At 42.1% G+C, this 20,215-nt stretch overlaps 1 protein-coding gene and 1 long non-coding RNA gene across 4 annotated transcripts in view; both read left to right on the top strand.

The window, feature by feature from the left end:
* Positions 1–1,153: 1,153 nt before the first annotated feature.
* The window catches only part of ABCC5 (ATP binding cassette subfamily C member 5), a 44,880-nt gene continuing 25,818 nt past the window's right edge, over positions 1,154–20,215 (top strand). For 2 of the 3 annotated variants that reach the window (XM_084529888.1, XM_084529889.1), the window contains exons 1-5: positions 1,154–1,244; positions 1,904–2,078; positions 14,244–14,404; positions 14,645–14,800; positions 15,507–15,654. In XM_084529888.1, coding sequence (XP_084386014.1) covers positions 1,950–2,078; positions 14,244–14,404; positions 14,645–14,800; positions 15,507–15,654 — 594 coding nt within the window. In that variant the 5' untranslated portion in view covers positions 1,154–1,244; positions 1,904–1,949. Of the gene's footprint in view, positions 1,245–1,903; positions 2,079–14,243; positions 14,405–14,644; positions 14,801–15,506; positions 15,655–15,752; positions 19,851–20,215 lie in introns of those variants that run through there. The other variant, XM_084529890.1, reaches the window with a different exon arrangement.
* Positions 2,971–7,352, top strand: LOC311441594. Its single transcript, XR_014696090.1, has 2 exons — positions 2,971–6,004; positions 6,396–7,352. It is a non-coding gene; the product is annotated as an uncharacterized lncRNA (long non-coding RNA).

Below are 20,215 nucleotides of genomic sequence, written 5' to 3'. Positions count from 1 at the left end.
AACAGAGGTGAAATGGCATAAATGTGGGTGTTGGGGTGCCGGCCGCAGGAAGGTGCAATGGCCGGGTGTGCTCCCAGCTGCTGTGCCTCTGCTCCTGTCCCAAAGCAGCAGGGCACCCGCAGCAGGGCTGACTCCCATTTTTGCCAGAATCGGGGCAGGAGCTCCGCCGAAGTGGCCCTGGCAAAGCTCCCTGCCAGGCGAGCAGCGACTGCGGCGCAAACAGGCGCTTGTTACATAAACCACTTAAGGGAGGCATCGGCCAAAGCCGGCTGCTGGAAGGAGGATGTCAGCTGAGGACAGGGGATTGAAGCAGACAACCTGCGCCGCTGCCGCTGAGGTTATTTACAGCCTTTCGGCAGGGGAGAGCGCAACACTGCCGCTTCCCCCGCTGCACGGCTGTAAATAACCTCGCCAGCAGCAGCAGGTGACAAAGCCAGTGTGCAGCAACACCGGGGCAGCGCCCTGTGGCGAAACCTGCGTGGGGAGAAGCAGAGGCACCGCCACCTCCCCGCAGCACCGCACCACGTCCCCCAGCTCTGCGGGGAAACCACGGGGCAGCTCTGTGCCCCCGCTGCACGCAGCGCGCGGTACCGCACTGCGCAGCATTGCGTTGCGTTGCACCGCGTTGCTCTGCGCACGGCATCGCCTCGCACACGCAGGCGTTGCAGAAGCAAACATTGCACCGCACGCTTGCATTGTGTTGCACTGTTGCGTTGCAAAGTGCATTGCACTGCAAATTCGCATTGAATGACACACGTGCATTGCACATTTGCATTGCATGGCACATTTGCATTGCACATTTGCATTGCACACGTGCATTGCATTGCATTGCATTGCACACTCCCGTTGCACACTCGCGTTGCACGGCTGCAGCCCCTGTGCGCGCGCCCCACCCGCCGCCCTGCCTGCGAACGTTCCAGACCCCCCACGCTGCGGCAGGAGCGGCGGGAGGCCGGGCTGCCGAGACGGAGGCAACCCCCCCTTCTCCCTCCCCGCCGCAGAGCATCCTGGGAAATGTAGTCCCCCCATCTCCCTCTCCCCACTCCGCCGGGCGGTGGGCGAGCGGCGAGGACTACACATCCCGTGAGGCTCCGCGCGGGAGCTGCCTCCTCGCTACTCCCCCCCTCCCCTCTCCTCCCCGCCGCGCATGCGCCCTGGAGACGCCGGAACCGCTATAAGGGATGTGGTTGGGCTCCGCGGGCGCGGAGGGGCAGAGCTGCGGCGGGGGCAGGCGGCGGGCGGAGGTGAGGGGGAAGGGGCCGGCGCGGGGACCCCCCTGTGGGGGGTCGGGGGGTGCTGGCAGGGCCCGTCCCGTCAGGGGGCGGCTGGGCAGGGTCCCCACAGCACCCCTGAGGGGCTGGGGGTGGTCTCCGTGCCGGTTTTCCTGTCAGTTTATTCCCCTCGGGGGGGCTGCGGGGCTGGGAGCCGCCTCACGCGGGCCGTTTGGCTCCACAGAGAGCGCCTGAGGTGGGGTGGGGGGGGCTGCTGGGCAGGGCTCTGTGCTGCTAAACTCCCACGTCTGTGCAGTTTTAGGGGCTTTTTCAGGGAATTTCAGCGATTTGGGGGGGGGATTTCTTAGACAACTTGGTCTTCCAAGTGTAGTCCCTCAATGTTGGAAATACTGCTCTTAAATTTATGCATTCTGACATCTTAAATGGATATTTCACCGCTGATACTCCAGTGCCCAGTTGCTGTGCTCTTTACCCACCTCAGGGTATGTTTAAACTAGTTCAGAAGGAGCTGGTCTTGCGTGGGCTCTCAAAGTCACATTATTACTTCTATTTTTAACAAAGCTCCTTCGCAGTTGCTTTCAGGCTTCATTTAAGCTTTAAAAGCAGTTGAGTAAAAGTAACTAGCGTGTTAGTGCACGCCATGTAATGAAGTGGAATTTGGTTCTTTTCAGATTGTTGAGGCGCAAATCCACGTGTAAACCCTGGCGTTTACGGAAGATGAAAGACATCGACATAGGAAAAGAGTACATCATACCCAGTCCTGGGTATAGGAGCGTGAGGGAGAGAGCCGACTCGGTGCAGCATGAAGAACAGGAAGGGTCAAAATTTCAGCATGCTAAACATAAGGTCAGTTCATTTTGTCATTGTTTTGCTGTCCGTGCTTATTAAGTTACACGCAGCAGCCTTTTTGCTGTGCCAGCTCAGCATAGATTTACTACCTTGAAGGTCAATAATGAATATTCTGTGGTGTGGGAGAGGTCATTTCAAGGGGTAGCATAGCTAGCTACCTTAGTAACAAATCTGAGTGCTTATTAAACATTTTTAATTTAAATGTCACCTGGCTATAAGCAAAATACACTTTTCCCAGTATTCAATTTGAATCCAAGAAGTACTGCAAGCTTTTATAGTTAAGAGAATGGGTTCTCACACATTACAACTGTGTGAGAACCGTGAAGAGCTCAGCACAAATCATGTACCATTCAGTGTTGGCAGCTGAAAAAATTCTTAATCATGCCATGTTTTTCTTCAGGATTATTTCTGAGACAGATGTTTAGCTTGCTCTAGATGCAAGACTGTTACTTTTTCCATCTGGATGGAAGTAATCTGTATTGAATACTGTTTTTATGCATCTGTACACTTAATGTGGTATGGTACAGTCGTCATTACTTTCTGTAATTTACGAGCTTGATCTTGAAATAAGTACTGGCTTACAGCTTGTGTGTTGTTCTGAACATCTAATTTTTAGAGCTTGTTCCCACTGAAAGAGTGCATGCACTAGAACTTAAGTGCTGTAGGGCAAATAGATGATCAGATAAATGGAAACACCCACACAAATAGTGAAAGATATGGTTTGGAACTAAGAGCCCATGCTGGTTAAAGAAGATTAATAATAAAGAAGATTAATAATATTAGCTGGTCTGAATACATGTATTGAAATACCTTCCTTCATGTCCTTTTCCTAACCTTTCCAAAACCTGCTAAAATGCTAATGTAGAACTGCCTGAAGCCAAGGTCAGTACTGCCTGTCCGGATTGTTTGCAATGATGAGGTGCTTGCAAATTCCTTCCTGGGCATTTTATATGGATTACCTGTGACAGCCCTAGTCCGGGAGGGTTGGAAATGGGGGAAGTTGTTGTATTTGTATGGAAGAACTGTGAAGACTGTTTTTAAAAGGATGGTGTTTTGTTGCATTATACTGGGCACTGAGACAGAACTTACTTCAGATCAAGCTCACCTTGTTTCACTGGGGCTTCAAGGGTTTTTTACAGGTATTTTTGAATACGGGCTCAGTGCTGCACTGCTGCTTTTTGAGGTAGGAGTGATCTGCTCTGCAGCAGGCAGAGTGCGGTTTGTACTCGCAGGCTCTGCAGCTTCTGGTGTCCCTACAGGCTCTATGACTCAGCAGACTATCGCTGATGTGCAGGGGAAGGTAGAGTGATTGCATTAGAGCAGGCAGTGATGCAGAGCCAGGAGCCCTTCGGAGTCACAGCGCAGCTTTTCGACAGCATCTGTTATGTTGATGTCATTGGCTTGTCACCCAGTGTACATTGTCCAGTAGCAAATCTGCACTGTCAAATTGCTGGTGACAACAGCGATGCCATTGGAGGGCAGCATGTTTCCCAACCAGTGGGAGGGGGGTTAAGCAGTAATCATGGCACGGGATCTCTATTTATTGGTCTGCATCATCTAATTGTGCTGTCTGCTTTAACTTTGGAGGACAAAATCCTGAAAGCTGGCTAACGTCCTCGTAATGTGATTTACCTCTAAACCTTTTGAATGAATGAAATGAAACCAGCGTTTTTTATTTTCTGAATGCTGGAAGACAGCAAGTCCTGTGTACTTGTACATCATGACACTAAAATCTGACTTGGAGGCACGTTCCTATCAGCTGAACTCTGTTGCTGTGGTCTTTTTTTTTGCCTTTGTAGCTCAACCTGTTTTGGTGCCAGTGACTACAGTTAAGGGTGGTAGGCCCAGATAACACTGCAAGGCAGGGATTCTGTAAAATTTGTGGTTACTGATGGAAAAAGAGGTTTGTCTCTGTCCTTAACTAGAACTTTATTTAGAGGAATTAACCGAATTATCTTATTAATGAAACTGGCTAGTTCTGACAGATGGGCCCTGTGTTGTGGTCTTACTTCTTAGTCATTGTTTGATATTGCTGGGTTGAGTTAACTTATCTCAAACACTTGGACTCCTTGTTTTGCCAACTTTATAGCTTGTGTGTATGTAATCCATAAACAGTATTGAACTTATTGCTGAACGTCAGTGAGATTAAACCCTGCTTACTTGCAAAATATTGAGGCTAAGGAGAAGAGCTGTCTTGACCTTGTCAAAATTGCGCTCATACTTCTGTGTACAGTTGAAATAAATTCTTGTTTCTTCCTTTAGTTGAAATAAGTTCTAGTTTCAGCAAGTTTCTTGGCCTTATCACTTCTTAGAATATTTTCTACCTTTAACAAGGGTAAGTGAAGTCTTCACTTTTATGAGGTTGACCTTTGCCTGTTAGTCAAATGCTTCCTCTCTGCTTGTAACAATAAAGGATAGAAACTGTAGCTCAGCTGTTTAAAAAAAAAAAAAAAAAGGCAGTACTTCAAGGGGAAAGTGACAATGTCCTTCAGTACTTCAGCCTTTATGAACCCTGGGATCGGGTCAGATGCTTCAGCTGGTTTATTGGGCACATGTTGTTACAACTGGTGTCAGAACATGGTGGGAAGTTGATGTGAGGAGGGAGGGCAGGATGACAGCGGTGCAGATAGAGGGGTTAAGCTGTGGTGGAACTCTCACTTGGGCAACTGAGAGTTATGATGGAGAGAGCTTGTGGAACTCGAATTTCCTGGAGAAAACCTGGCTGAGGATTGTAACTAGCATGTTACAGAGGTACCTCATAGATCAGAGGGAGGTAGAACTGCATTTTTCCTTCTGAAGAAGGTAAAGGAAAACTGCCATACTCAAGGAGCACTAGTTAAGGCCAGTGGGGGTGACAGCTTCTGGCAGGGCCACATGGACGTGTCACTGATCAGTAACATGACTTCAGTTTCCTGTTGCATGTATTACTGTATTTTTAAACCTCTTTCTTGTCTTGAAGTAGACAACACTAGTTGATTGCCTGGTCAAGATTTTAGAAAGTGAAATCTATTCTACCACTGAGCCAAGGTCCCAAAACCTTTTTTATGTACCTTGCTCTGTCTTACGTAAAGGTTGTATTCAGCTTCATGCTTTGTCTTGAAACCTCCACACTTGTTCAGGTTTCCTGCTGATAGAAACCAACAGCGGGTGTTCATGACCATAGTGGGAAAGAACTTGCAATTTCTCCTTTAGAAGCTCACATGCTGTTCAGTCACAGCCTTGAAGATCACTTTGTTGAAAGATGGGACGTTTTTAAGCAAGCTTCCTAGAATAACAATTGAAATCATTGCCATATAAGTAGGTCTAATCTAACGTTTCCTGGTGCTTAATGGGAAAGTTGCTATAGAAATTTAGACCTCTGAAATAGTTAGGCACGCTGGGACTGAAATTCAAAAACACGGTTTTTATTCATGAATAAGTATCTGCAGTATGCTTTTAACAATTGATTTTTTAAGTCTTTGTTAGAGACCTCAAAATACAGCTTATAAAGTAGTCTTAACTACATGTTCCCAATGTATAATACCATGCTAATTGGCGTTATTGTATATGGAGGCACTGATCTTCTGAATGAAGATAACTGCTAGAGGTACTTGCTGCTGAGCACTATAATCAGTAGACTTCACCTGTAAGAATGAAAATTTACCAGTGAATGGAAATTAAAGGACGCTTTTGAAATACTGATTTATACTTGTACCTTTAGGACTTCTTGTTCCCAAACACTTGTGTTCTTCAAGTTGTATCTGAAATAATTGTACTCCTTTCTAACAGAAACAGTGTGCCCTGAGAAGCAGGGCAGACCTCACTGTGTCCATCAAATATACCATAAAATGACAGATGAGGAAGGGAAACTTGTTCTGAAAGTGGTTTTGGAATAGACTGGTCTCAAATGTAGACTTCTGTGCATGTTTCTGATGGAACAGCAGGTGAGCAAGTACTTTGTTCTCCTACCCCATCCCATTTGCAACTACAGAAGAAGAGAGGAAAAAGTTTATTCTCATGATATGCGATGTTTATGAGAATTCAACTATTGAGATTCTAGTCTCAATGTTAATAATGTTAATGCTAGTGCATGAATGTGCAAACTGTACTCCAAGCTGTTACTGGAATATAAAGTTTGGGATTAGATTCTAGATGCTGGTACATAGTGACTGTCTACAGCACCTGTGGTAAGCCTCCAGTTAATATTGTTGCATTACACTGGGCACTGCTGAGCTGTTCAGGTTGCTTGAAACATGCAGGAATAAATGTTGCTAACTTCAGGCAGGGGAAGCACTGCTAATATTCCTGTCCTCATCTTGATCTCTTATTTTTCAGGTGTCTGACAGCTTTTGCCAGGCAACAGAGGACTTGCTGGAGTTGATGTAAATCCTTCAAGCGCTGGTAGCCTTGAAGTGATTTATCACTGGCTGTCCACTAGTCAGATCAGCTCTGCCTCTCAACCTCTCTGGAACATCTGGAGTGTCTGAACAACTGGGTTGAACACCCTAAATAGGGATATGAATGTAGCCTGGGTACTAATGCCTCAGCACTCCATGCTTGGAGCAGCCTTTCTGGACAGCTTAATTACAAGCTTTTAGTTGTGGCCAAAGCTGCTGGATGTCTGCATTTTCTTGAAATCTTCATATTATCATGACTGAATGAGCACAAAACTAAGAATCACAGCCTGAGTGGGGTCTTGTGGGCTCTAGGCTCTTGTGGTCTCTACACAAAGATATTGCTAAATGGCTGGCTCGGAGGTTATGGTTAGAAGCTGTGGTAGCTTGAGCTGATGCCCGTGTTCACTGCATGACAAGGTAAAACTGCAGTTGAACAAGATGTTAGAATCATTTTAACTGTCACCCGGCTAAACAGTATAACTGGCTGTGCTGGGAGAGATGTGCAAGGGAAGAACAGATCTGGATGTGTTTCTGAAACTTGTAACAGCTGCCATTATACTGCCTGCTGCTTGAGAATCTCCCATCTGTTAATGATAGGCTGCACACAAATGCAGTGTTGGATACCTGATTTTCTCAGGTCATAGCTGTGTAGAAGGTGAAGGAGTAGTTTTATAGAAACATTACCTGAGTAATGTTTAAAAAAAAAACTGACACAGGTACAGATGTATAATGTGATCTGAGTTCTTGTAGTTAATGACTTAAATGTAGAACTTGAAATTCAGATTTTTAGTGTAATGTGCAGTCTGACTGCAGGAGATACTTATTTCCTGGAGCTATTTTGATAACAATTAAGCTTTTAAGCTTCCAATTCCTGTATTGTCGTTCTACTTTTCTACTAAGTAAAAAGAAAATTGCCCTGTGATGTTTGGAAGCCTTATATGAAAGGCTACACAAGGTGAGGTATGATCCTCTGTGGATCCTGCTTCAGTATATTCTCCTGCTGTGAACAAGCTGCTGCAGTGTAAGGGCATTGATGCAATAAGTATGTGATAAGCTCACATAATGAGTTCAATAAGGCAAATTCCAAGTGCCTATATACCAAAGGTGTACTTTTCTATAAATGCTAATTTCTGCTTAAGTGTCAAAGGGAAACAGAACTTTAAACTACACCTTGCCAATATTTGTTACCCTTAAGCTTAAACACAATTAGACTTTGTGCAAAGGCAAAAATTCGTGCTACTTTCTACAGATTCATTAATTCCATGTTATACCTAAAGGTTGAAGCAAACTATTGTGATTAGTCATGTTCTCTCATGCTGCTGCTCAGGTACTCTCTAATTTGACACAAGGGATCCCTGACTGGGTGCCTGGTGAATGTTTTAAGCTGAACCTCTAACCACTTGGAGGACAGCACAGAGGTTGCATGACTGCCACAATTTATGTACAGATAGCTGAGAAAGGAGCACAAGTTATTGAAAGTTTACCTGGAATTTAGAGGGGGGAATCTACCTATATCTGAAAAGTCTTACACTTATTACTAAGAGGAATAAAAACGCAAAATTCTTCACTGGTCAGAGACATGCTAGTGGAACAGCAGTATTCTGGCTAATTCATGGCTTCTACTTAGTCAGCTGTCTTTAATCCTTTCCCTAAATCTTAGCCACGTAATTAAAATCTTAACCATGTAATTAAAGCCTTGAATCTGGCTACTTGCTGCCATTGTCTTTTACTGCTGTCTATTGCTGTTCCTTTGTCAACAGCTGGCTTGTAAACCAGTCTGCTCATGACTGAAAGCGGGCAGGGAATATCTCTTCCTTTGAAGAGATACTGCAAGCTTTCCTTCACTGTGGTGTTCCGTATTAGTGCTTGAGCCACTGCCCTATGGCTGTCATGGGAACTCAATAGCATAGACTTAAGTAGTGCCAGGAGGATTTAATGGATCTGGAGAACTGAACTTGAAATGAGACAAAACTTGTTCATGCAGGGAGTTCTGATGCTCTGAGGCACTTGAGGTGGTTGTTAGTCTTTGAACTCTCATATCCTGGTGCTGAGGAGTAGCCACCGGATCCTGCTGTGACCAGGCTGTTCCACAAACAATCTACATTTTGATCCTATTTGAGGAGTAAGGTTAAAAGTCTGTCAGTCAACTTATGCTTGGAGCCTTGAGGTATTTTTTAGATTACTGGTTTATTTGCCAATTGGGTGGGGTGTTCCTTGAATGTGTTGGTATGGGAAGGAGAACTGAGTGAAAGGCTGTATCAGGCTTGATAAATGTTATGATGTCAGGGCTTGTGCTCCCATTCTTTGGTGGTTTCATGCCACAGCAGTTTGAGTTTCTGGATCTTCCTGGTGTTGTCCTAAATTGATATCTTCTCTTGTGACCTAGTTCAGGCATGGCCTGAGGAAAGAATTAGTGGAAGAACAGCAGCAGTTTGCATGTAGTTCAGGGTAATAGAGCTTACCTGAGCAAGTCAGGAACCAACTCCTCAGCCTGTGCTGTGCCAGTATGATCTGCTTATTGAGGTGTTTCCTGGCTTTGTGGTCAGGGTGTGTATGGGTTGTTAGTTCTGAGGGGAAACTTACAGTTAAGGCTGATCACTATTTCTCATTCTGCAGGGGGTCTGCTGTTACTGCATGACAGCATGCATCAACTGTCCAGCTTCAGTGCTGCATGATGAGTGTACAGCCTCAGCTCTGAGTGAATCCCATACTGGTTTGTATGTGAAATACAAGATGTGGATTCATGTACACCAGAAGCCTGACTAGGGACACAGCTGCTGTTTAAAAAAACAATCCCCAAATAAAAGTGACATGCTGAACCTCATTTCTTGGATTATAGGAATAAGTGGGTTTGCCAGGGAAGAGTTTAGAACATCTCACCTCAGGGCTAATACTTGCCAGAATTCAAGGGCAAAGTCAAATAAGCAATGTTCCCAGGAAAAAATGAATGTACCTGACCTCAGCAAGGACTCTGTGTGCATCAAGACATGGTTAATATTCAGGCTCATCACAAACATACCTGTGGTGATCTTTTCAAGGCCGTGTACCCAAACATTGACACTAAGTGCTACTGGGAGACTTCTGCTCTAACGTGGGCATGCATAAACTCAGGCTAGCTTTGAAATCATGACTCAAACACTAATTCAACTTCTGTTAGTTCTACCTCAAAAAGAACTACAGAGTTCTAATTCAGAGAAGGTTTTAAGCACTGGATCACCTACGTCTTTTCCCTGTGTGCCTGACTAGCCCTGAGCTGTATTATGCTGGTCCTGGCTTCCCATTTACCTCTTCTTACTGGAAACTTGAAGGTAGGAGTTTGGAGGCCTTCCAAGCTCTGCCTTGTAAATGCAAGAAGTGGGAGTTCCTATTCTACAGCATTGCCAGCTTGGTTCTTTACTTGAATAAAACAATTTTAACTCTGTATTATACTGAATCAACCACAATAGCTTTTGTATTCTGTCAGCTGTGAGGACTAATAAAAACCTTCCTGTGTCTGCTCTAGTTTCCTGTTGGGTAGCAGAGGAGATGCAGCTTCTCTGCAGTGATCTGAGCCCTGGAAAATCATCTCCTTTACAGAAGAAACAGTAATTGTTTGGCTGTTGGGATTTGGTTTGTATGTTGACTGCATACAAACCAAATTCTTTCTCTGCAAGAGAAGTAAGGGATGGAAAATGTGTTTTGTTTGGCCTCCAAGCTTGTCTGGTTTTGCTGTTCTCATGTGATGCTACAATTATTGAACCAATAAATTGCCACAGTCTCTGCTAAATATGAGACTGCATGTGCAAAAGGCTAGGATCTCACTCCTTCACATCTATAGCACAGCTGCCTCTGTTCTCTTCACCTGCTTCACCATCTTCACAGAAATAAATGCCCATGTTCTCTGCTTACAAGGAAATGTCTAAAAAGCTGCTGTTTCCCTTTCACTTGCCTTTCTGCATAATCTATAGAAAACGTGTGTCAGGAAGAACATCTGTTTTGCCTGTATCTGACTTCCTGTGTTTGGCAGCTTGGCTCCTAGGTTTTATGAGTTTTCATGACCTTCTTACATGATCTTGCTGTAAAGATTATGAATTTGGTACCCCTGTTTCAACTGTGGCCCCTTTCTGGCTCTGCCTCCCATCACCACATATGCGTGCCATCCCTATGACCAGTTTGGCCTTGTATCAGAGAGCCCTTATAGTGGGTGCTGGAGGCTTTTGTTGCTCCCCATTTGCAGGCAGTCAGAGGGCAGGTGAGCTGCAGGAGCAGCACCAGCTCTGCTTAGCTTTCTCTGCCTGACTGCTGGCTGTGGAGGTAGAAGAACAAAACAAGATCATATGTGTAGCAATACTTCCCCAGGGTACTCAATAGCTCAATAGAGTACAGCCAGGGATTGTTGTTAGGATTAAAAGCTGAACTGTATTCCTCATCTAGAGTCCCTTGTCTGTTCAGTCCTACCAGCCTGCACCTCTGTGTGCCACACCTTTACCTAACGTGGAGTGCAGGACCCTTGCCCTCTGTCAGAAGCTGTTTGTGGTTGCAGAAACTATTTGTGGGCCACTAGCTGTGAATAAAATGCTGGGTAAACGATCTCTGTTGCTCTCTGTCACATGTTTAAGTGAGCCATGATGTATTTCTTCTGTGCGAGTTCAATTCTCCCATCTTTAGTCCATTTATATGCTTGATCTTTACAACATCCTGTGATAGGGAATTCAGAATTTAAGCATGCCTTGTGTGAATAGCATTAATTTCACCCAGTGTTCAGGTTCTTTTGTTGGAAGATCAGCCAGTGATCGTTCCCTACTTCTCTTCATGTCATTCACGACTTTATGGGCCTCTCAAGTACCTTATCTTTGTTCCTCTCCTTTACTAGCTGAAAAGTCTTAAATTTCTGCATGAGTGGAAGCTGTTCCCATCCTAACTGCTCTCATTGTTCATACAAAGTCATTTTAAGTGTAGCACCCTTTCTTAACTGAAGCATGGGGTAGTGACTGGTGTTCAAAAAGGGGGCAAACCCTCGGTTTTGGAAGTGGTGTGGTATTGTTCATGCTTTCTTCATTGTCTTTTTGCCTTTATGATGATGCTGAGTAGTGAGCTGCTGTTTTTTAAGAAATGACAATGTTGTTTGTTTTCTCCTGGTTAGTGTTAATCTCTAATTTAGACTTGTTTTTTGTTAACATTACTTTGGCGTTACTAATACAGGGCTTTAGTACCAGTTACGTGGCTTTTACTGGTATGCTGAGAAGCTGCTGAATTACAAGAAGCCCTTGATAGCGCAGCTAGTAACAAGATTTATGAGGCACGTGTTTCAAGAGCAGTACTGGCGCCTGTTCCATCACATTGCTAAAGTCTTCTTTAGAATTTTAGTTTCTGAGAAAACTGCGTGTGCAAGCAGGCACTCAGGATATCATCAGTTGATGAACACTTGAAAAAAGGATAGGGGTTCATAAACTTATATAATTAAGTGTTGGGCTTCTGACTTGTTTTTCTATTTCAGCTTTTACTCCAGAAATGCGCAGTAGAAGTGCTTAGGAGTCTCACTTCTCCCTGCTAAACTGTAGGCTTTGGAGACTTTATAATTCGACACAAAACTGTAATCTTTCTTGTACAGTAGGGTGGTGCGTTTGTTTCTTGATAATCATTCGTGTGGGATTTTGGCAGCTTTGCCAAGATTGAGTTGCAGAATCTTCTCGGCTAGGGGTTTGTGCTTGTACTTCCCCGTGTGTCAAGAGATTGCAAAGGCCTTTAGGAGGCAGTGCCCTAGTCATTTATCAATTTATGAATTTATTTTCAACATTTGCTAAGACAATCCTGTTGAGCACCTCTAGAGAGTTTAATTGTTTTTCACAGTGAGTGAACGTTATCTTTGGACTGCTTAAAAACTGCAGGATCTTGCAGTTGTGCTTTCTTACTAAAAATGTTCCCGCTTGTAAGTGGTGAACAACTTTACATTTATCCTGATGTTTTTGAATTTGGGAGACTCCTTTTGGACTCCAAGGCCCTTTCTGTGTGCTCTGAAAAACAACGAATCTGCAAATAGCCTGTGGCACAGCATATTGTCAACAGGGCAGGGTGTTTGGGCAGATGTGCCTGAGGGTCTTGCAAGTGGCAGAACGAAGCCAACTAGCTATGAATTCCTCCACTGTATCCAGGAAAGTGGTGGTGCACAGCTTCCCTCCTGCTGAGTCTTTGAGACATCTTTGGCAGCTCCCATATTAATGCTGATTAGGGGAGATTTGGTAAGGAGGTGTGGCCCTTAGTGAGTCAGTAATTTAACAGAAATTGAGAAATCTTTTAATTCCGATTTTGTTACATATTTGGAGGCACAACATGTGTCAGAATCTTGTCGTGTTCTTTTGTTTTCTAATTATCCTGGCTTATTTTATAATCATGCTTTAGATTTAGATAATGTTTTTTGAGCCCCAGACCATGGGTTGTTGACAAAGTTGTTAAATAGTGCTTAGGCAGTATTTAAGCACTTGGTTAAATAAACAAAGGGCAGATTTATACTGTCATTATCGATTTCCTGCTCTCGCCCCTTTGCATGAGTAGAAGCTAATTGTCTTAATGTGCTATATGCTTAGATAGTAACATAGGACAGGCTAAATCTCTGACAAAAACTATGCAATGCAAGGTTAGGAATCAATTGCTGGCTATTGATGGCCATTTAAGGCTTTGGGTATTGTGTTTTTAGGAGGCTGCAAGGCAGTTACAGTTGTTTAAAAAAAAAAAAAAAAAATTATGAAATAACTTTGTCCTGGGAAGGCCGCTAATAAGGATAAGCATGGTACCTTGGCATGGTGGTGGGACGAGATGATCTTTACAGATTCTCTGGTATCTCTGTTTACAAAACGGCCAGGGAGATTTCTACCTTAGAGTTCACAAAGTAACTCATTTTCAAAGAACCAGAAAACAAACAGATAACACGACTCTGCAATAGATGGCCCATGAAGTTAGCAGGACCTGCAGTGAGCCCTCTGCAAGCGTTAGATAGTGAGCTTATCTCCTCAGATACTTTTGCCACATCGAGCTTCTGATCAAAAGGTTCGTTTGAACTCTGCAAAATTTTGGTTTCTCCATATCATTGCTATTTACTTTCTCCTGTTAGATTAGAATTTAAAGTCTGCCTTTTACTAGGGCTGTGGGAAAACTCTCCTGAGATAAGGCTTGCCGTTTAAATGTCTGGTAATACAGTTGCTGAGCCACAGAGAAGTATGTATGGCTGGGAGCAGGAAGAATTGCCATATTTCTTGTTGCCTTTAGGGAGAAAGAGAAAAATCAGGAAACATGATAAAGTACATTCCAGTTTGCATAATACATATTTTTCTTTTGATGTAACCCAAGGTATTTTGGAAGAAGTTTACTAGTATTCTGATAATAATCTGACTTTTCTGTGGCTAAGAATATCTAGATTATACTAAGAGGGTGCAAGTTCATCAAGTCTGAACTGTACTGTATAAACCAGTCATTGATTCCCCAAATTTACAAAGAACTAATGGTGTTTTTTTTTATTTATTTTTATTTTCTTCCATCATATTTTATTTACCTGAAGCATTTGGTCCTGTGACAATATACAAGATCGATCTATTTATTACACAGACGCAGTACTGGTGTTAATGTACATTATGCAGATCCATGATGTGTGTGCCTTCCATGTTTTTGCCACCAGGCTGAAACCCGTCCTCTAAGACATCAAATGGCAGTGGCTGATGTTGCAATGACTTACAGAAATAAGAGGTGTAAAGTTGCAGGTGTCCTGGACTTCAGGCATAGCTTTGAACTCTGACTCTGTTCTTTCTTATAAAAGCAGATTGAATGCCAGGATGCCTTGGAAGCAGCTGCTCGCGCAGAGGGCCTCCCACTGGATACCTCAGTGCATTCCCAGCTGAGAATGCTGGATGAAGAGCATCACAAGGGCAAATACCACCATGGCCTGAATGTGCTGAAACCCATACGGACTACTTCCAAGTAAGCCTTGAGGCTGCAGGAGAACTGATACAGTATCTGCTTTTCAAACCAGCTAAAAAGTAGATTTGTATCTGTAGTTCTGCTGACTGGCACTGGAAATGCTGAATTTATTTGACAAATGCAACTTGCATGGCCGTTTGGAACTCTTGAGTATTTTCAATGAGAGTAGGCTTTGTTTTTTCTCAATGATTTGCAATTCTGTTTCCTTTTCACTTATTTCAGTTTTTTTTTTTCTTTTAGACACCAGCACCCTGTTGATAATGCTGGGCTTTTCTCCTGCATGACCTTCTCCTGGCTCACTCCTTTGGCCCACAGAGCATACAAGAAAGGGGAGTTGTTTATGGATGATGTATGGTCCTTGTCAAGGCACGAGTCTTCAGATGTCAATTGTAGAAGGTAGAAACATTTTGCTCCATATTATTTTTTTTGTTATAAGTTCACAGGTAATTATAATATTGTCCTAGATATGCAGCACAGATATTTTGTTCTGTATTTCTCAGACATAATGCAATTTTGTTTTATCCTCCTTTATACCAATTCCTCCTGCTGCATTTTCTGTACTCTTGCTGATTTCAGTGAACTTCAATCTGTCTACAGGAGCGTTTTGCAATTACTTTTTTCTGTTTTTTCTCATGTCTTTAAATTTTATTTAAAAATATATCAAAGCTACACTGAAAAAAAACTTGTGGCGAAATGATGGAAGAAAAAAACACTTACAGAACCAGGATGATTTGAATAAGGGTCATATCTTGCAATTAAATTAACCTTTTATGGCTAATGAGAATTCTTCTCAGCTTTTAACTCTACAACTATTCTATCAGACCAGCAAAAAAAGGTGGTGATAAGAGCTTAGATAGCCAGACAGAATGCCAGATTGCCAGACAAAGCTTAAGATAGCCAAAGAGACTGAGCAAAGAAAAAAAAAAAAGGCATTGTGTTTTTTGTCCCTCTCTTCAGTACAAATACCACAATATAGATATTTCAAGATGCAGAGATTTCTCTTTACCTCATAAAATAAACCATGTATTTACAGTTTTTACAGAGATGTGCCTATGAGATTGTACCTTTTATTGCAGTGAAAATTGCATTCTGTTTTTCTTAGGCTGGAGAGATTGTGGCAGGAAGAACTGAAAGAATGTGGGCCCAATGATGCTTCTCTCCGGAGAGTTGTGTGGATTTTCTGCCGCACCAGACTCATCATTTCCATAGTGTGTCTGATGATCACGCAGCTCGCGGGTTTTAGTGGACCAGTAAGTAATTTCCATCCTTTTTTTAACAACCCCAGAGGGCTTCATCTCATGGCCAACTGTAAAATATTAAGGTTTCATTGCAGGATCACTTAAATGTTTTGACTAGCTAGAAATGTTGGGGCAAAATTCCAGAGTCATACGATATTCCAAGATAGGTTTCCTACAGCTGGAGGATCAGTTGCTGAATACCAAGGCCAAGTTCTTGGAGAAGGGAGGGGGACTTTAGATATCTTGGAGGAAATGCACACCTGTTTTTTCTCTTTGCTTTTGAGTATAGTTTAAAGTTCTTCCTTAACTGGTATGTGGTCTTTTTGCATAAAATTTTTACATGCAGGTATTTTATTTCTGTTTTGAAATTCTGTAAGTTTATCTTGTAATAAAACACAGTCTGATAAAACACTAATCTTAGACTATTGGCGTTAATAGCACAGTCTTCAAGAGATGGAACCAAACAGTTTTATTAGAGCGCTACATTTTTAAGTAGCAAGTTTCCAGAAATCTGTGAGTATAGTGTTTCCTGATGCTACAGAGGACGGTCAGACAGATTTTATGTAGAATTTGTTAGAGTATGTTATTGCCTTTAGGAACTGCTGCAGTTTGTTGCTGTGGGTCGTAATGAAGATAACAACATATGGGACTTGACATTCACACCATTTTTTTTGTCACCTGTTTGTTGCACGTGCTGTGCAGATTTACAGTTGAAATTTTGACTAAATTTATTCTCTACACATTTCCCTTGAGGAGTAGGAGCAGTATTACTGCTAGTAGTACACGTTTCAGTGTGCTGGTAAGCTGAAGGTTCATTTCTTGGGTAAGTACACTTGGGTACACTGTTAGGTGAAATGTCTTTTTAAAAATGTTTTCCAGTTTTTAAATGTCTTATCAAAATGTTCTTCTGCTTTTTATACGTCTTTAAAGTTTGCCTTGTTTTATGTAATATGAATAACGAATGTTTCTGTGGTATTGTTTTCATGGTAATAATTTGGCTTGTATTAATTATAAAATGTCTGAACATATTTCGGTAATAACATATCATGTTTAAGGTTTTAACAGCACTAGCTTTCCCCAAGAAGAGCTTCTGTCATTGTTTCACTACAGGGCTTTAGTAGCTGCTTTTATCTTTAGCAAAGAACTTGCAGCAGGGTATCCCTAATTTCTGTAGTGTAATCTTGATCTGTCTCAGCCAAGCTGCTGGATGAGAGCGGGAAGGGAAGGAAAAAAACAGCAAACCAACTTGGTTAGGTTGGGAACTATGGTTGCAATTGATGCTCAATTTGGATAATTTAAAATTATCTATAGACCTTGCCTGTTTGCAGGCAACCTTATTCATTTCTCTGAATAAGGAACAATTCCCTCATGGTTATAATATTTGGCATGAAAAAATGAGTCTTTACCATCCCTCCTCCCTGTTTTTTAAATGGCATGCCTCAAGTATATGCCTATGCTGTCTCCTCTGAAGTGTTAGTGCTTTCTTGTATTGTTACACCCTTTCAGTCACCTGAAGGTGAAAAGGGAGATCAGGAAAAGCACTTGACTTGACCTCTTGTGTTGGTGAAAACTAGCAAAATGGAGTTAAACATTAATTAAAATTACTTAGATTTTTTGAAGTCTAATATGAGTGTCCATGACCTTGAAATGCCAGCCAACAGTGGTGGCTTTGCTCATGAGCATTGTGATGGTTATAACTGGATGGGAGTTGTTGTAGACTTCCTTTTTTTTTTTTTCTTTTTTTTTTTTTTTGTGATATCAGATCCTTCAAGGGTCTTCCTTTTATTTTATTTATTTTGATAAATTCTGCATCTGTCATGATATCCAAACCCATTACCTGGTTAGACAGCTGCATGTGTCAGACTGCCTTGTAATAACCATCAGAATGTACTAGTAGAGGTGAGATACCATTTATCTTCAGTGAATCTATGCTGCTGTTTAATCAGCTACCAAAATTTTCACGTTCATTTTGAGGAACAAATAAACTTTTTTGGTTACCGAACATACTCAGTTTAACTCCAGGTCTGAACAATGTACCTGTTTGCAACTGTTCAGAGCTATTATTCTTCCTGTTTGGGAGATGGGGAAACTTGCTATCTTAGTGGAGTACAGCTTGACAGTTTGGTCAGTTATTGGAGGGGGGAGTGGTAAGCTGTTGGAGGTAAGTTTCCCGATTTCCCAGTTGGCTCCAGTTGCAGCCTGCCCCGTGTTTTTGCACGCTGGCTGCAGTGGGGATGCCCGCGCTGCAGTGGGACCAGTGACAGAAGCTGTTCTTTAGAATTTTCAGGATGGCTGTTTTCTGCGTCAGAATGAGACAGTCCTGCTGGGCAGAGCCAACGCCAAGAGCAAAGGTAAGGTAAAGTTTATTCAATGAGAATGCTTAAGACAGCCAAGCAGCTAGTACCAACTCCTACGGTAATAGTCACAGGAATTCCTTTTTACCGTTAGATGCAGTTTTAGTTTTTTGTACTACAACTTTTCCTGTTCTGTAAATAACTTTATGCTGGATTTCATTAAACTAGTTTGAATTGCAGTAGTACGTGCTTAGATGTAAATGTTAATTGTGTCACTTTTTTCCATTCCCTTTTCAAAATTCTTTAATCTGCTGTTTCCTCTTTCTTTCATCTGGGAAAAAAAAAAGGGGTATAATGTAAGCTTGTCTCTATTTCATCACGGGAGATGCTGATTCTATAAAATAGTGCTGAAAAAATGCACTAAAAAGTTTTGGGAGGAATGAGACCCCAGGAAACATCTGCTTTCTTTATACATCCTCTCTTGGAGACTTTCAGCAATGCTGTGGTGTGCGAGAAAATGCTTGCTGTCTGCGACCATGCTGAGTTACAGCTCGTGAGGAAAAAGGGGGCATTTTCACCCCGATGCTCAGTGACTCGGTTGCATATGTGGGATTGAATACTGGAAAAAGAAGTCAGTAATCTTCTTAGTAACTGCAAACCAACTGTATGCAGTTGTGGTCCAAACAGTGGATGTAAAACTAAATCCAAATAAGGAGAAAGTTGGAATGCAATAGATCTGTGAATGTGAGCTGCTCACATTTGTTCAGGGATCGATATGTAAATTTTCTCAGTGGCCATTCTAGAACCTGATGGACATCTGGCTTTAATTCACACCTATGAAAATGAAAGAGGAAAATTATTTACAGCATGTTTCCTTGGTTCTGACACGCAGAATTATTTTCCTCAGAACAGATGAGTTTGATCTCCATTTTTTTCCTGTTACTTGGTGCTGGGCTGTAGCTTTCAATACCTTTGCTGAAATAGTGGGGTTTTGTTTTTTCCCTCTCTCTTCAAACTATACAGAACTCTTATTTGCAAAACCTGGTTTAGCCAAGAGGACTTCAACGAACTGTGATGTGAAAGGCTTCTCAAATATTTTCTTTGGTCTCAAAATTTTTTTTTGGTTGCTTTTTGTTGTGGGCAAAGGTAATTCTCTGCTCTGTATTAGCGTATCGAAAGCACCAGTATCTTAAAGCATCATTTGCTGAGAAGCTGTCTAGGAAATCTGCTTTTGCTATCTGTGAAGCCTTACTATAGCATACTTTTAAATCCAGTTTTCAGAATTTGTGCAGCCTCAGAAGCCTCCCGTGTTGGCACCTGCAAGTTTGACATCTTTTGGACTTCATGAAAAATACTGTTGTGTTTTTGTATTTTTATAATTTTGTGTGTAGTTTCAGTTATAGTTTGTTAGAGGCTAAGACTGTTAGATATTAACCCTTTATAATTACCCTGTATGTGCAGATTGTACATTTATACAATGCTTTACCTGTTGTACCGTGTTTGTGAGATGTTACCATTTAAGATGGCACTTTATTTCAAATAAAAGCCTGTTGTTTCTCAGTCGATAGTATTTAATATTGATGGCGATTGTGAGTTGTATGATGTTGTAATGTGCTGTTGGACCACAAAGAGCTGGAGGTGGGAATCAGTGGTTCTGGGGGCTGCATTCTTTCTGCAGGTGATATTTGAAAAGTGATTCCTGAGGTAAAGTGTTATGTTTCTGGGGGGAGAGGGCATGGGGAGGGATCGTATGGTTAATTTGTTTTCTTTTTCATTTCCCCTGCCCCCAATGATTTGTGGTATTGCGAACCTTGTGCTTTCTGCTTGTTTTTTTCTTTACTATTAAACTGCTGATGTTTATTTCCAGGAATGTTTTGCAAATGTCCTTCTCACTCTTCCCCTCTACAACTGTAGGTACATTGTTCCTTTTTATCAAATAAGCACGTTTGAAGCAAACCAAAGATAAAATAAAAAGGTCTTAATGTCACGTAAAGGAATGTTTCTTAATGTGCTCAGATGTATAAGTAGTGACTATATTTTAAAACTCTTCAATATGACAATGCATTGCTTTCAGCTAACTGACAGATTTATGTTAAGTTAGAAGACACAGAGGATTATAAGTATGCCGCGAGGAATATGGTTCCAAATTAAACTTTCTTTACTTACTAAATTTGGCTCAGTGCTTGGCTCTCAGCAGGGCTTTGTTTTACAGTATTCCTTGTACTGACAACTTTTACTTCTAGAAGGAAGACGCTTTCTATTTCAAATGGCTCTCTTAA

This window comes from Aythya ferina (assembly GCF_964211825.1).
Source record: "Aythya ferina genome assembly, chromosome: 9".
In the NCBI taxonomy this organism is placed as follows: domain Eukaryota; kingdom Metazoa; phylum Chordata; class Aves; order Anseriformes; family Anatidae; genus Aythya; species Aythya ferina.
The sequence above is the reverse complement of the archived record's forward strand: the minus strand, read 5'-3'. Positions and strand labels throughout refer to the sequence as shown.